Source organism: Cyprinus carpio, chromosome A1 (genome assembly GCF_018340385.1).
Source record: "Cyprinus carpio isolate SPL01 chromosome A1, ASM1834038v1, whole genome shotgun sequence".
In the NCBI taxonomy this organism is placed as follows: Eukaryota; Metazoa; Chordata; class Actinopteri; order Cypriniformes; family Cyprinidae; genus Cyprinus; species Cyprinus carpio.
The window spans coordinates 38,529,674-38,546,922 of record NC_056572.1 but is presented as its reverse complement, the minus strand read 5'-3'; the positions used below and the strand labels follow the sequence as shown (position 1 = coordinate 38,546,922).

At 34.9% G+C, this 17,249-nt stretch overlaps 1 protein-coding gene across 1 annotated transcript in view; it reads left to right on the top strand.

Annotated features, from left to right (window-relative positions):
- Positions 1–3,701: 3,701 nt before the first annotated feature.
- The window catches only part of LOC109056629 (protein NLRC3-like), a 29,093-nt gene continuing 15,545 nt past the window's right edge, over positions 3,702–17,249 (top strand). Inside the window, exons 1-5 of the mRNA XM_042765437.1 lie at positions 3,702–3,816; positions 6,754–9,224; positions 9,499–9,626; positions 9,708–9,869; positions 10,607–12,335. Coding sequence (XP_042621371.1) covers positions 9,578–9,626; positions 9,708–9,869; positions 10,607–12,335 — 1,940 coding nt within the window. The 5' untranslated portion in view covers positions 3,702–3,816; positions 6,754–9,224; positions 9,499–9,577. The remainder of the gene's footprint in view (positions 3,817–6,753; positions 9,225–9,498; positions 9,627–9,707; positions 9,870–10,606; positions 12,336–17,249) is intronic.

Genomic DNA, 17,249 nt, shown 5'->3' with positions numbered 1-17,249 from the left:
TGTACTTTGATCTGCTGGATCATGTGATGAAATAGTGATGTTTAACAAGCGTGGGTGTGGTTTCACTGAAGTTCATGCAAAAAACACAGTCAATTATGGAAATTCAGAAATGGGAGGAGCTTCTGCTCCATTGCACTGCCCCGAGGACAGCCCTGGTCCTCCTATGTACAGCATCACACACACACACACACACTTACACACACACATTTAACACCACATTCACTGAAGCCCTCTGTGCTGGGATTGTAGTTTTACTCCTCAGTGTCTCGGTTGGACATTAATAGCCTTCTATGAGAATTATGAGGGACACACACAACCAGGTGAGTGGAATATGCTATGTGTCTAAAGCCTTCTTCACACTGCATGATTTTAGCAATCCTATAAAATCAACACTGTGCGACATGGATCTGATAATCTTGGTTATGACATTACAATTTAAAAGTCTATTGTATTTTGTGACAAAGTTGTACTGAACAATGTGAATACAGAGACAACTGTTTTTTTTTTTTTTTACTCTAGACTATTGGCAGATGAAAATAGACAACAGTTTGAACAGTTTGATGTTTCAAGGTGATTTGTGTTCCTCTGCAGACGTTGGAGCACTAAGAAATCAGAAGTTTTGTTAAAGTTTTTAAAGTGAAAGCAATGGTGGTGTCTGGTATCAGTCATCCTGTTAATGACTTTTCACATATTTTCGGGTGGCACTTTAGGCATTTATTGAGCAGAAATGTCGGGTCAGATATCTCATGCACCCTCAAAAGTGCACACTAAACCTTTACATTTTTACATTACATACATTAAAACTGAAGATCATTGAGGAAGGGAACGGTGAGAAAATCACTCCAAAACCTCAGTGTAAGCTGATGCAGGCTGCATTATAACACACGCACAAGTTCATTTAGAATAGAAAACAGTGAAAATCTTTAAAGTGTAAATCTATTCAGTACACGCAGGTCTTTGCTTCTTTAGACATCAAGCTTCTTGGGTACAGAAGCACTAATAGTGTTTTCTCCCATGGATGAATCTCTTCAGCTCGTATTTGGCTCAATTAAGACTTTGTATATTTTTTAATTAAATTAATTAATTATTTTTTTTACAGCTATATCATTGCTAACACATTGCATTAGCTATAAAAATTTAGATTTAAAAAGCTAGTGTTGTCTGATTAATGTGATGGGTAACATTAGATAATTTCTTATATTCTAAATAAAAACTCACAATTACTTTTTTAATTAATTATTATTATTTATTTTTTATTCAGTGGCAGAAAAATATTTCCTTACCAAAAAATGTACACCAGCTAGATTCACTGTTTAGACACTCCAAACACACAATCCAAAGCATATTATCCTGAGTAAATACAACAATAAAAACAAAAAAACAACAACAAAAAACTGTAAGTTATACTGACTAATATGAAAAAAAAAAAAAAAAAAAGTCTTCAAAAGTGAAAATCTCTAAGCAGTACCCAAAGCCTTTTCCTTCTGTGTCTTAGCCAAATGTGAATCAGTTTATCTAAAATAAAATCTTTTTATAAACTTGCAATTTCAAGTCTTCAGAGCAATTATGGAAATTCAGAAATGGGAGGAGCTTCTGTTCCATTGCATTGCCCTGAGGACAGCCCTGGGACAAACAGACACACAATAAAAAAAAAAAAAAAACACACACACACACACACACACAAAAAAAAAAACACACATCATATTCAACTTATAATATTGTTGTTATAAGTCTATTCAGTTATAAAGTCTTCAGTGTAAAAAGTTATTTTTTATTATTTTATTGTATGTATAGTTTATGTCATAAACAAACTCGTCATACTGACATATAATAAACACAATACACATTCACCTTACCCAATGAGAAGAATAAATATTCACACAGCACATATGCTTCATGTGACAGACGCGTCAGACTGAGAGATCAGACACACACTACACATTCAGCGGTCTCAATAAGTGTTTGTTTCTGCTGTGTCAGAGATTCAGAGTACATGGATTTCACCGCAGTCATCATTCCTGTGTAATGATTGCATTTCTGCATACCACAGATTCTCTAACACAGACAAGGAGTCTCTGACACAGAAGCAGTACACACTGTAAGAAGGGCTGGATTAAGCACACACAGGGCCCTGGGGCTATAGCAAACCCAATAACATTTCTAACACAGAGAAACAATGAATATATGCATACAAAATCTTCCTGGATGCAACACATTAAAATCATAAATGCATTAACACCAGATATATGAGTTCAAAGCAAACAGGTTTCCAGAAACAGCAACAACTTTTGAGCATACAGCTCCCTTACGGAGTTTACTTTAAACAGTTTTATTATTAGAAGGTCTTCTGTAGGTCCATAGAAGAGGAGAATCATCAGGGCCAGACTTGGGCTAAAAATCAGGAATAGGCCAATTGGAATGAATAAATGTTTTATTAATAAATAAAAGACGGAAACAAATACTAGATATTTTTGAATATACTGCAAATGCATTTAACAATATTAACATTCCTTTATATTACAGGCTTTATTGATTTGATATTTTTCTTCAATTCATGTTTATTAGAACTAAATTCTCATTTGTAGTTGCCCTAATGGAACAAATTGTAAATCTTGCATCACTTCAGTTTGCATGATCGGAGCTCTTTAATCTGGCTTGATCTTCTTTTAATCTGGCTACTTTAAGGGCCTTGATTGTTCACATATAATGTTTTATGTTTCTTGTGTGGAATTCAAACAGATGAAGCGCTGCTCATCACTTCAGCTCTGTGCGGGAGACACCGGTTTAATCAGGAAGCACCGTCTCATTGCCTTTTGGTGTTTGTTTCTCATGTGCTCCAGTAAAGCAATTAAAAGATAGCAACACTAGTGAAAACGAGTACAAAGAATTTTATATCACTTTATATGCCTTGTGGCGAATAATTGTGCAGACACTAGAAAGGAAGAATCTTTCTAGTGCAGTGTTTCCCAACCTTTTTATTAATTTTTTTTTTAAGCCACAGTTTTGCTCAGTTAAAAAATGCCACGACGCACCACTAATAAGCTTCTGAAATAGACTGTAGCAAAACTGAACAAACGTAATTGCTTCAAATGGCATATGAAAACTAGGTATTAAATTAAAGTCAGTTCGGAACACAAGGTCATAGGTAGAACAAACATTCTTTATTCATCATTTCTTTATATAATCTTTTATTGAATTTCAAAAATGCCCCAAAAAGTGTTCTCAAGACATTTAACGGAGTAAATCCACATAAGGAGGATGCAATAACTGCATAAAAATGAGTACAATGAAAGGAAAATTAAAGAGCAACACTAACGTCTAAAATTCATTTAGTCATGCTGATGTCATTGACGTCACACAGTCGAATTCTGGCAGAAACTAATTTCAATACAACATAGTAATTCCTTTACAAGCACAATCTATATACATAGACATTCATCCCCTTAATCTAATAAAGTAAGTTTCTTTATTATACAACATACTTCCATAACCAATTATCATTCAACAATCAGTGTTGGTTCTTTCATCTGTGAGATGTGAACGTCTCCCTTCATGGTTTCTGTCTGTTACTGATTATACTGTCTGCATATCTGTCTGTCTGTGTTCTGCATGTCAGAGATAAGATGTATATATACACATGTTTTGACGTCGAACTTGAGAGGCTCTTGAAAAACCAGTTTCATGTGTTTTCCTGTAATGCTTCTGATTTAGATGAAGCTTAAAGAAAAACATTTCCAGTGATGAGTTTCAGAGGATTTTGTTGAGACTTTGTTGTTCAGAGGTGCGACCGGAGCCTACAGGTCATCATTAGTCATGGTAAGCTGATAAATAATACTACTTCATTAAATATTGACCTTCATTAAATATTGACCTTAAATATTGATCTGGTTTTAAAGTTTACATTGGATATATAATTTTTACATTAAGGTTTACATATGGGAAAATGTAAAAGAAACTTGTATTACCAAACATCTAATAACTAGAAACAGAAGGGTCTAGGATTGGCTCGACATCACCGTTTGGGCTTCGGTACATTACCTCGTACCTCATACTAAATCAACACCTTAGATGACAAATAACTGCCTTAAAAGATGAGAGAATTATTTGATAGTAATCTTTACTGACATAAAAACTGTCAGTTAGGATTGCATTATAAATATACAGCTGTCCTAAACTAACAGGTTTGGTGATTGCCAGAATCATGTCTATGTGTGAGCTCTCTAGTCACAGTAGTGCTTCTGATGCTAAAATATAGTTATTGTTGTTATGCATTGATTTTTACTGTTTTACAAGAAAGGCAGAAAAAAAATATTAAAGTACTTTATTATTATTTTTTATTCAGATGCCCAATTACAGTCAGTCACAACAGAGACTTAATGCAAGTTATCAAGGCAAAAGGGGCCATGCAAAATATTTACTTTATATATATATATATATATTAACCTTAAACCGCATAGACACATTTCATTACACCAAATACACAAAATAATGTTCCTTTTAGCAGCATCATATGACCCCTTTAAAACACAAAAACTGTTGACTCTTAAACCCTCTGTATCATGGCATTTCTGCAGAAAGACCTTGAAAGAGTGAAAAAAGGTAACACAGTGAATAGGGGTCAAAAATGTGACCTCAGTTCTCTTTGACTGTCCTCTTCATGCAATTCAGATATGTGTCCACTGTCAGGGTTTCTCTTTTGTTTGTTTACGCTCATGGCTCCTTCTGTCTAGTCCCGCCGTCTCGATGACAGCATGCACATCATTAAATACTGCAAACAATGAACGGTCCAGAAGCAACAAGCAATAAGCATCATCGTCATTGTCTCTATTTTTCTCACTGGGACAAGTTTCAAAAGGAGATGTGGCAAATGGATGCTGTCCAGGGCCCCACTTAAGAAAAAAAAAACTACTTAAACTTAATTAGGCTGACAAAGAATTCACATTATGCAATAAATATCAAACACACAAATCATTGATGTCAATGTGCTGTCCATATGACATCATCACTGATTTGATGTGAACTGAATGTCAAACACATTGGCCTGCATATACAATAAACCAATTTCAGCGTGAGTATTAGCTTCATATTTTCACCCAAGAAATGCTGTCCAATGACCTTAAAATGAGGTGAGCGTGCTTTCACCAAATACAAAACATGTACTTTATGTCACGAATCCTGTCAATGGACTTCCAGAGGTCACCCTTTCGTTACATTGACTCTCACACGACACAAACTGTTGCATGTCATCCCGGACAACATATCCCAGCATCCATTGCACTGATTAGACACAGCTGCTGCCAATCACACACCCTACATGAGCCACGGACTTCCTCTCTCTCGCTGCCTAGCGTTTATCACTCACCCAGCGATAGCTACTCTACGGAGTTTTCTGAGTCTAGCCTTCGTCTTGTTCTTAGTCTGTTTTCCCGTGTTTGTACACACGGTGTGTGTGTGCACTTTGGATGGGTTAAATGCAGAGCACGAATTCCGAGTATGGGTTCCAGTGTTGGGGGGTAACTAGTTACATGTAACGGCGTTACGTAATTTAATTACAAAATAAATGTAACTGTAATCAGTTACAGTTACTAAGAAAAAATGATTAATTAAATTACAGTTACTTATGAAATTGTTAACGATTACAAAGGGGATTACATTTGAATATTTACACACATCCACTACAGATTTAATGGATTTATTTCCCAAATTGCACTGAGACATACGTCCCTATAATTTACGCGATGTGGAAAACACAGACTGGTTTGTATAGAATCCAGTCATAAAAACAGAATTCAGCCAAACGAGGACGGAATATGCCACATTTTGGACGAATAAATCAAAAGTGGGTCAGTACACTTGAATCAAAACATGATATGGACTAGTGTCTGTGAATATTAAGCCGCAAAAGACAATATATGAATCCTGGACGTTCTGCATGTCTGTGGAAAATTGCCATTAATTTCCACATAAATTTGGAAATTAATGCCAAAGACATGCGGTTTGATTACTACACATAGGCCTGCTGAAGCTAGCACTGTTTAAATGTACATGGACACATAAACATAATCTCTAGAACTGCTCAGAGTCACTTCATGAGCATTTTACTTATTTTGAGAAAACTATCTTTATATCATATACAAAGATACAGCATGTTTCAAAAAGACACCAATGTTTCTGGAGTTTAGAACACAGAATAGGACACATGCTTATTAGATAACTGTATTTGAGTTGATGTATATGCTTTTATTTATTATTATTTAATTAACTTTTTTTTCCCCAAACCATTGTTAGATGCAGTGTTTCCTGTAGTTATGCAAAGATTTGGTTTCAAAAACAGTATCAGTAAACTATTTCTTATGATTTTAAATCTGCACTGAACTTCAGATCAATCTCAAAGTAAAAGGCAGTACTAAAGTCAGATTTTGTGGAGGATGTGTTCAGATTTGATCATCTTAATTCAAGTGATGAAGGACTGTGAAAGTGTGACAGTGTTAAGCACTACTGTAAGGTTAACTCTGCATGGTGTAAATGTTTGAAGATGATTAACAGTTGCAAATAAACATTCATTAGAAATTTAGAAAAGTAATCAAAAAGTAATCAAAAGTAATCAGTTAGATTACTTTAATAAAGTAATTGAAAAAGTTACACTACTATTACATTTTAAATAGAGTAACTTGTAATCTGTTACCAGTTACATTTGAGATCATCATTCCTATGTAATAATTGCATTTTCGCATACCAACTTCTCTTCCACAGACAAGGAGTCTCCGACACAAACGTGGTCCATCCGTACCGTGCAACCGGTAGAGCTTCTGGAGTAGCCTAGACCCAAAGTAAGTAACCTCAACATAACAGTGTTAAAAATTATTCACAATGCAACCGCTTGTCCATTTATATTTTCACTGCATAGTACGAATGCAGGTCAGTGTTAGAGTGTGTATAGCCATGTATGATATATTTGTTAATTTTATTATGCTAAACCACTGAGCTACTTTTTCCATTATTTTTCTTTATAAGCGCGCTTGATGGACATGCTTGTGTTAAGCACGCGTCTCGTTATAAGTAACAGAAATTGCACAGCTGGAATAAATGTTACGTTGTATTGAATAGTAAAATCATTGTATCCTTCAGAGCGACACAGATTTCCCTTTTCTGAAGTGAGAATGCATTCAGACATATGACTACTGCACTAATTTAACTAACTCATTCTTATTCCCTCTCATGCAAGGTCGTATTTTTATTTATTTTTTATTATTATTTACTTAGTGTAAAACATAATCCAAATTAATGAACAGCCATTTTATTACTGATGTTCACATTCAGGTGCAGTGACAAGCGTTCGGTAAACTCACTAATACATTTAACAATATAGGAAAAAATGACATTCAAACAACACTGCTTAGTAGATTATTCATTTCCCTGATAGCACACCTAGATATCTCAGAGACGTCTATTTAATGTGTGTGTTTTCAGCATTAGCTCATCTGCAGTACATCCCTTTCGAGAATTAACCATGGTTTTACTATATTAAAAGTGTGTTTTTGGCATATTGAATACCATTTGTTTAACCATAGTTTTACTACAAATACCATGGTTAAACTAGCAAAACCAAGGTTAATTTGTGGTTACCATGGTTTAACTCATCATTATCATTTTATTTATTTATTTTTGGTTTAATTTGTAGTAAAACCACATGGTTAATTTTCGTAAGGGATCTCTGAGATGCTTCCTGTCAGATGTTTAATAGACATTGAGGGAATGCCTTTAAGATGGTTAGGGTTTAGAATGTATGGAGAACTGACTTTTTAAAGACATTTATCAGATGTTTGTTCACAGCAGATGCTTTCCAGAATCTTTGCACTTTATTTTCACTATTTCTTGCAGTGGCTTGTTCCACCTGCAGTCCACTTAACATACTTTACATATTATAGCTACGAAAATGAAAATGAGACACATACATAACATGAGGAACTGCAGCACGAGCAGCTACTGAGTGTGAGTCACAATCTTGTGAATGTAAAACACATTTAGAAAAGCCTACTCAAAGAGAATACTATGCACCGTTGAAGCCTATGATCAGTTTTACTAGCGCTCTACTGAATGTTTAATGTTGTCATGCTGTAACTTGAGTGGAAATGATTGATTACAAAAAACTTTTAGAGCTTTAAAAGCTTTTTTACATGAAAAATGAATACAAATAAATAAAGGGAATCACAAACATTTTTAAAATTAATCTAGTCATGCTGATGTCATCAACTAACTTCATGCAGTCGAATTCTGGCAAGCAAATTATTTCAGTTTCACATAGAAAGTGTTGGTTTCCTTATTATACAATACACATTTCTGAAACCATTAAAGATAACTGATTATCATTCAACAATCAGTGTTGATCCTTTCATCTGTGAGTGTCCCTGATTATCTAACACTGTCTGCATATCTGTCTGTCCTTTGCTTGTGATCTCTGTCTCGATCAGTGTACATACATGAAATGAGATGTATACATGTGTTTTGATGTCAAATGGTGACGCTCTTGAAAAACCAGTTTCATTTGTTTCCTGTAATGGGTCTGATTTTCTGTAAGCTTAAAGAAAAAACATTTCCAGTGATGTGTTTCAGAGGATTTTATTGAGATTGTGGTTCAGAGGTGGAACAAGAATAAATGCCATCATTATTTATGGTAAGTTGGAAAATACTACTTAAGAAAATATTGACCTATCTGGATTTAAAGTTTATAGACCTTATAGTTATAAAATTGCTACATTTGTTTACATATATACAAATGCAAAATGATGTTTTGTTTGATAACCAAACATCTAACAACTAGAAAAAGCAGGGAATAGGATTGGCTCAATAGCACAATTTTGGCTTCGTAGTGATACCAGAATCTAGTACCTTGGTATCAATACAAAGTCAGTTATTAGGTGACAAATAACTGCTTCAAAAGATAAGTTAATTATTTTTTATAATCTATAAAGTGATAAAGGCTATGTCAATTAGCATCACATTATAAACATAAATTTTTCTTGCGAAAATAATACCAAAATAGTTTGAAGAACACAGATAGCCCATGTATTGTCATTTTTGTGTGTTTATTGTCTTAATGTTTCATTCAGTCAAAACGTTTCTATATGTTTTTACAGAGTGCTGCAGGTATGATGTCAAAACCCAGAAGAGTAATTCACCTGAGTTGTTCAAGTTGACAGTACTTTAACTTTTTGCTCTACAAGGTAAATCACACACACCTATATCAAACACTTCAAAGCTGTTATGTTCATTTAAAAATATGTTTGTATGATAATGTTTGGGGTGTAAGTGTGTGCAGTTTACATTGCACAACAAAATGTCAAGGTATCGTTATGTTTGCTACGGACCTTATTTTACAAAAATTGAAACACCCCGTTATAAAATCCCATAGGGAAACTTTTAAGGGAACCAGCTGTGAATTTTATTTTTGTCATGTTTATCAGAGTTCCTGATAAAATATATATTTTTTAAAAATAGATCCGTATCGGCTGCACCCTGATTGGAGCATCTCTAATCAAATCAAGAGTTTGGTAGGACACTGAACATCCTGAGGAAGATGAACCAGAACAATATCACTGAACAGTTAGAGAACAAACCCGAGGATGGTGATAAGGAGATTTATTTTTATATTAAAGCTCTGAAGTCTCTGTAAGAAGCTTACATATGTCTCGTTGTCTCTCTTCCAGTGCAGACAAGAGGTGACACTGAAGTCAGTGTTGGTCTGAAAGCTGTAAGAGGTGCAAGCATAAATGCTTCTGTAATAACTGGAAATGTTTTTAAAGGCACAGTACACATCAACTACAGCTTAAACCCTGCAGAACACAGTACACCAACAAAGATCAATAAGGGTACTGCAATATGTTGAATTTATTTTTAAAAATATATTTGAACACTTTTAAATAACTGACTGTTTGCAGATGTGATGATTTAAAGCAGGGCCTCTTAAACCTGTCCTCTTGGCCCCCAGCACTGCACATTTTGTATGATTCCCTCATTTAACACACCTGATTCAACTCATCAGCTCATTAGTAGCGACTGAAAGACCTGAAGTGGGTGTGCGCAATAAGTGAAACATACACAAGCTGTGTCCAAAATTGCCCCATACCCTTGAAGGGTTAGCTCACCCAAATTTTTGTTTTTCTGCACACTAAAATTATTCTCGTAGCTTTATAACATAACGGTTGAACCACTGATGTCACAAGGACTATTTTAATGATGTCCTCACTACCTTTCTAGTTCTTGAATGTGGTAGTTCCCTTGCTGTCTATGCAGGGTCAGAAAGCTCTCGGATTTCAAAAATATCTTAATTTGTGTTCCAAAGATGAACGGAGGTCTCACGGGTTTAAAATACCACGAGGATGAGCAATTAGTGACAGAATGTTCATTTTTGGGTGAACTATCCGTTTAAATAGGGCACTATTTGTGGGGACAGCCATTTGTAGTGGTGTCCATAACCAAACTGGACATTATTGAGCACATTCACTCAATACTATAATGCAGCGCAATAACAACCAATGCACACTCAAATCCAGTATCATAAATCACTTACTATTTGACATATTCTCTCTTTTCCTCTTTCTCAAAGGCTCAGCTGCAGAGTACAGTAAAGCTGCTCATCATGATTACAGAAATATCAGCCTCAGACTGAAAAACAAATTACAGCAGGAGTACAAGTCGGGTCATCTAGAACTTCTGACAGAAATTAAGACTGATCTGTATGTGGTGGAGAATGTGACCGGAGGAATGGTGTGTGAACATGATGAGGTGATGAGGATCGAAGCTGCCAATCAGTTTGCTGAGACAGACACACTGATCCAGTGCAATGACATTTTTAAAAGCCAGCGTGATACGGGTGAACAAAACAGGAAAGTGTTGACTATGGGGATCTCAGGGGTGGGAAAAACTATCTCTGTTAATAAATTAATTCTTGACTGGGCTGAAGGAAGAGAAAATCAAGATATACTCTTCATATTTCCACTCCCATTCCGTAGACTGAATATTATTAAAACTAAGTACAGTCTCATGGGACTGCTGAACAAATGCTTCTTTAGTGGTCCTGAAGAACTGCCCTCTCTTCCTGAAGATGATGGTAAGGTCATGTTCATCTTTGATGGACTGGATGAGTGTCACTTTCCTTTTAGCTTTAAAAAGGGCGACAGAATTACAGATGTGAATAAAAAAACAACAGTGAGTAAGATAGTAACAAACCTGATCGAGAGACATCTGGTTTCTTCTGCTCTCATCTGGATCACATCCAGACCAGCAGCAGCCAGTCTGATACCCCGAGACTACATTGATCAGGTGACAGAAGTGCGAGGATTCAATGATGAGCAGAAAGAGCAATACTTCATCAAAAACAGCAGTCCTGAGGTTGCTGGAAACATCATCCATCACATCAGGAAATCCAGGAGTCTGTACATCATGTGCCACATCCCCGTCTTCTGCTGGATCTCTCTCACTGTTCTTCAGCCTCTGCTGGCTCGAGAGAGCAATGACAAAACTCCCACAACTCTCACAGAGATGTACACAAGCTTCTTACTTTCTCAGAATCAACAGATGGAAAGAAAATATAACCCGGAACTTAAATCCAAAGTCAAGTCTTTTGATCAGATTGTTCTAAAGCTTGGGAAACTGGCCTTTCAACAGCTAGAGAAAGGAAATCTGATTTTCTACAAAGAAGATCTTGAGAAGTGTGGACTAGATGTCAGTGAAGGGTCAGTGTTATCTGGGTTATGCACTCAGATCTTCCAGATGGGAAGCTCTCTTTCAGAGAGAAAGGTTTACAGCTTCATACATCTCAGCGTCCAGGAGTTCCTCGCTGCTATTTATGTGTTTTTCAAATATAAATGTTATGGAAGGAATGCCTTTCTTCAATTTGAGAGAGGAAAATTTACATTGAAACGCTCCAAAGCATCATTATTTGACCTTCACAAGGCTGGGATTGACAAAGCTTTACAAAGCAAAAATGGACACCTGGACCTTTTCCTCCGATTCCTCTTGGGTCTCTCACTGGAGTCCAGTCAGAGTGACCTGAAGGAGCTGCTGCCACAGCTGGAACTAAAACCTGAGAATCTCAAAGGCACTGCAGACTATATCAAAAAGACAATAGAGAAAGAAAATTCTGTGGAGATGATTATCAACCTCTTATACTGCCTGGTTGAAATGAAAGATGACTTTGCTGAGGATATCCAGAAGATTCTGAGCTCAGGAAATCTTTCAGCACAGCGTCTCTCATCAGCTCAGCGGTCAGCTCTGGAGTTCATACACCTGATGTCAGAGGCACAGAGATCGCCGGTGTCCACCAGAAGACCATCGTAAGTTTCAGCTTTTCAATCGTTTATATGCATGATTAATTATTTTTGATTGGGCCTTAATTTTACAAAGGTGACTTGTGAGGCAAAGGCTAGAGTCAAAAACATTAATGTTGTAAAATATTTACAATTTAAAAATCACTGTTTTCTATTTCGATCTATTCTCGTTTTTAATTGTTATTGTTTTAAGTGGAAGGTCAAAGTAGTGTGTTAGTATTAGTGGGCCAAATGTTCATGAAAGAAATGTGACTTGAGCAGTTTTTTGAAGATGGGTAAGAACACAGCTGCTTGGGTTGAACTGATCAGTCGAGGTAAAGTCCTGTCATAGTGATTTTGTGCCTCTTTGGGATGGAGCGAAAAGACAATATTCAGCCACAGAAAGCAAGCTTCCGGACGGCACATAAATGAGTTTAGTTTTTTTTTTTTTTTAAGTGCCCATATTATGGATTTTGGAAAATGACCTTTCATGCAGTGTGTAACACAGCTCTAAGTGAATGTGTATAAAGTTATTGTCTTTTCTAAAAGAAAAATTCGAATAAAATTAATGAAAACCAAAAAAAAAGTCGACTCCGAGTCATGAAAACAAGTCGGTTTTAAAATGACTCTTTAGCTGTTTCAAGGTGACGTCAAACTGAAACATTAGCATATTTATGCAGACACAGGAAAACTTAAACCTCCCCTCCCTCAAACACCATCTGTGAGGGGAAGTCCTTTAGGGTACAGTTAGGGTATGTCGAAAAACTCCCAACCCATTTTCTTCTTCAACTTCAAAATCATCCGAAATTGCTGCAGAATCACCGATCCATTATTTACAAAGTGAACGTGCAAGAATGGTCAAACACGCTTTCCAAAAGAAAAAGTACAAAATAAATTTAAACAACGATGTAGGAGAAAAGTATTGGGAGTTTTAAAACATCCCCTGTCTTGAACCGTTGTACACAGAGTATGCATGCGCATCGCAGAGCTAGACAAGACAAGCAAAAAGTGTATCATTTTTTTTTAAGAAAATGACTGATCGTTTCGTTATATAAGTTGCGACTGACAAATTCTTTGCGACTGAAGAAAGGGAGACATGAACATCTTGGATGACATGGGGATGAGTAAATTATCAGGAATTTTTTATTCTGAAAGTAGAGTAATTCTTTTAAAAACTTGCCGTCATGTTCTATGAAGCCTACTGTAGCATTGCAAAATACATATTTAGATGTGTGTATTGTGGTCGCTCCGCGCAGCTGGTAGGTCTCTGTCTAACAGCAATATCTGTTCACTTGCAATTTTCTAGAAATATATGGATGAATAGTGAATGTTTGTCGTTGTTATTACTTGTAGTTCTGATAAAGAATATAGCAATACGTTAGTGTACAAACTGCAGTGCTTTATCAATATGTTTCTGCATTGGGCTAACACGTATAACATGTCTGTTGGGTGTTTACCACTGAGCTGTGGGCTAGTAATGGTGATGGGTGTTCTATTATTGACATGCTGCATGCAGTAGCGCGGTAAAGATAGTTTTAGGTTTGATATTCGCTGGATATTCGCCTAGGCTTGCTTTAGGGACCGTCTGCAAATATACCTCTCAGTACAAAACGAAGTCCAATAATTAATACAAATTATGTTTCCAACATCACAGTAAATGTCTTGTGGGCAAACTGACACAAAATATTTAGCCAATATGTCCCTACTAACAATATCTCCCTTACTGTATATAATAATTCTTTAAAAACAATTACTGTAAATCACCAAAAGGGTTTTTTCATGTTCCAAAGGTTGTAGTAAGTTTGTATTTACAAGACTGACTTACTACAGGTAAATTTTTGCCAATATCTCCCTCACTGTACGTACAGTACATAATAATTCTTAAAAAATGCTGTAAATCACAAAAAGGATTTTTTTCATGTTTCAAAGGTTGTAGTACACTTGTAGTTACAAGACTGACTTACTACAGGTGAATTTTTGCCAATATCTCCCTTACTGTATGTACAGTATATAATAATTATTTAAAAACAATTACTGTAAATCACCAAAAGGGTTTTTTCATGTTCCAAAGGTTGTAGTATGTTTGTAGTTACAAGACTTACTTACTACAGGTAAAATTTTGACATTATCTCCCTTACTGTACGTACAGTACACACTCATTCTTAAAAAAAAAAATACTGTAAATCACCAAAATTGTTTTTTCCTGTTCCAAAGGTTGTAGTACGTTTGTAGTTACTAGACTTACTTACTACAGGTAAAATTTTGCCATTATCTCCCTTACTGTATGTACAGTATATAATAATTATTTAAAAACAATTACTGTAAATCACCAAAAGGGGTTTTTTGTCTTCATGTTCCAAAGGTTGTAGTAAGTTTGTTTTTTCAAGACTGACTTACTACAGGTGAATTTTTGGAAATATCTCCCTCACTGTATGTACAGTATATGACAATTCTTTAAAAACAATTACTGTAAATCACCAAAATGGTTTTTTCATGTTCCAAAGGTTGTAGTAAGTTTGTTTTTTTCAAGACTGACTTACTACAGGTGAATTTTTGCCAATATCTCCCTTACTGTAAGTACAGTACATAATAATTCTTAAAAAAAAAATGCTGTAAGTCACCAAAAGGTTTTTTGTCATGTTTCAAAGGTTGTAGTACACTTGTAGTTACAAGACTGACTTACTACAGGTGAATTTTTGCCAATATCTCCCTTACTGGTATGTACAGTACACACTCATTCTTAAAAAACAATTACTGTAAATCACCAAAATGTTTTTTTTTTTTTTTTTTCCTGTTCCAAAGGTTATAGTACGTTTGTAGTTACAAGACTTACTTACTACAGGTGAAATTTTGACAATATCTCCCTTACTGTATGTACAGTATATAATAATTCTTTTTAAACAATTACTGTAAATCACCAAAAGGCTTTTTTTTCATGTTCCAAAGGTTGTAGTAAGTTTGTAGTTACAAGACTTACTTACTACAGGTGAAATTTTGCCATTATCTCCTTTACTGTAAGTACAGTACACACTCATTCTTAAAAAAACAATTACTGTAAATCACCAAAATTGTTTTTTTCCTGTTCCAAAGGTTGTAGTATGTTTGTATTTTTTCAAGACTGACTTACTACAGGTGAAATTTTGCCATTATCTCCCTTACTGTATGTACAGTATATAATAATTATTTTAAAAACAATTACTGTAAATCACCAAAAGGGTTTTTTTCATGTTCCAAAGGTTGTAGTAAGTTTGTTTTTTTTTGACCTTTACTTCAAGACTGACTTACTACAGGTGAAATTTTTGCCATTATCTCCCTTACTGTACGTACAGTACACACTCATTCTTAAAAAACAATTACTGTAAATCACCAAAATTTTTTTTTCCTGTTCCAAAGGTTGTAGTACGTTTGTAGTTACAAGACTTACTTACTACAGGTGAAATTTTGCCATTATCTCCCTTACTGTACGTACAGTACACACTTATTCATAAAAAACAATTACTGTAAATCACCAAAAGTGTTTTTTCATGTTCCAATGGTTTTAGTAAATTTTTATTTACAAGACTGAAATACTACAGGTGAATTTTTGCCAATATCTCCCTTACTGTACGTACAGTATATAATAATTCTTTATTTAAAACAATTACTGTAAATCACCAAAAAGGGTTTTTTCATGTTTCCAAAGGTTGTTGTAAGTAAGTTTAGTTACAAGACTTACTTACTACAGGTGAAATTTTGCCATTATCTCCCTTACTGTAAGTACAGTACACACTCATTCTTAAAAAAACAATTACTGTAAATCACCAAAATTGTTTTTTCCTGTTCCAAAGGTTGTAGTACGTTTGTAGTTACAAGACTTACTTACTACAGGTGAAATTTTGCCATTATCTCCCTTACTGTATGTACAGTATATAATAATTATTTAAAAACAATTACTGTAAATCACCAAAAGGGTTTTTTTTTTTTTCATGTTCCAAAGGTTGTATTAAGTTTGTTTTTTCAAGACTGACTTACTACAGGTGAAATTTTGCCATTATCTCCCTTACTGTACGTACAGTACATAATAATTCTTTAAAAAAATGCTGTAAATCACCAAAAGGTTTTTTTTTTTATGTTTCAAAGGTTGTAGTACACTTGTAGTTACAAGACTGACTTACTACAGGTGAATTTTTGGCAATATCTCCCTTACTGGACGTACAGTACACTCTTATTCTTAAAAAACAATTACTGTAAATCACCAAAATTGTTTTTTTCCTGTTCCAAAGGTTGTAGTTAGTTTGTAGTTACAAGACTTACTTACTACAGGTGAAATTTTGACAATATCTCCCTTACTGTACGTATAGAATATAATAATTCTTTAAAAACAATTACTGTAAATCACCAAAAGGGTTTTTTCATGTTCCAAAGGTTGTAGTAAGTTTGTAGTTACAAGACTTACTTACTACAGGTGAAATTTTGCCATTATCTCCCTTACTGTAAGTACAGTACACACTCATTCTTAAAAAAACAATTACTGTAAATCACCAAAATTGTTTTTTCCTCCTGTTTCAAAAAGGTTGTAGTACGTTTGTAGTTACAAGACTTACTTACTACAGGTGAAATTTTGCCATTATCTCCCTTACTGTATGTATAGTATATGATAATTCTTTAAAAACAATTACTGTAAATCACCAAAATTGTTTTTTCCTGTTCCAAAGGTTGTAGTAAGTTTGTTTTTTCAAGACTGACTTACTACAGGTGAAATTTTGCCATTATCTCCCTTACTGTACGTACAGTACACACTCATTCTAAAAAACAATTACTGTTAATCACCAAAATTGTTTTTTCCTGTTGCAAAGGTTGTAGTACGTTTGTAGTTACAAGACTTACTTACTACAGGTGAAATTTTGCCATTATCTCCCTTACTGTACGTACAGTACACACTCATTCTTGAAAAACAATTAC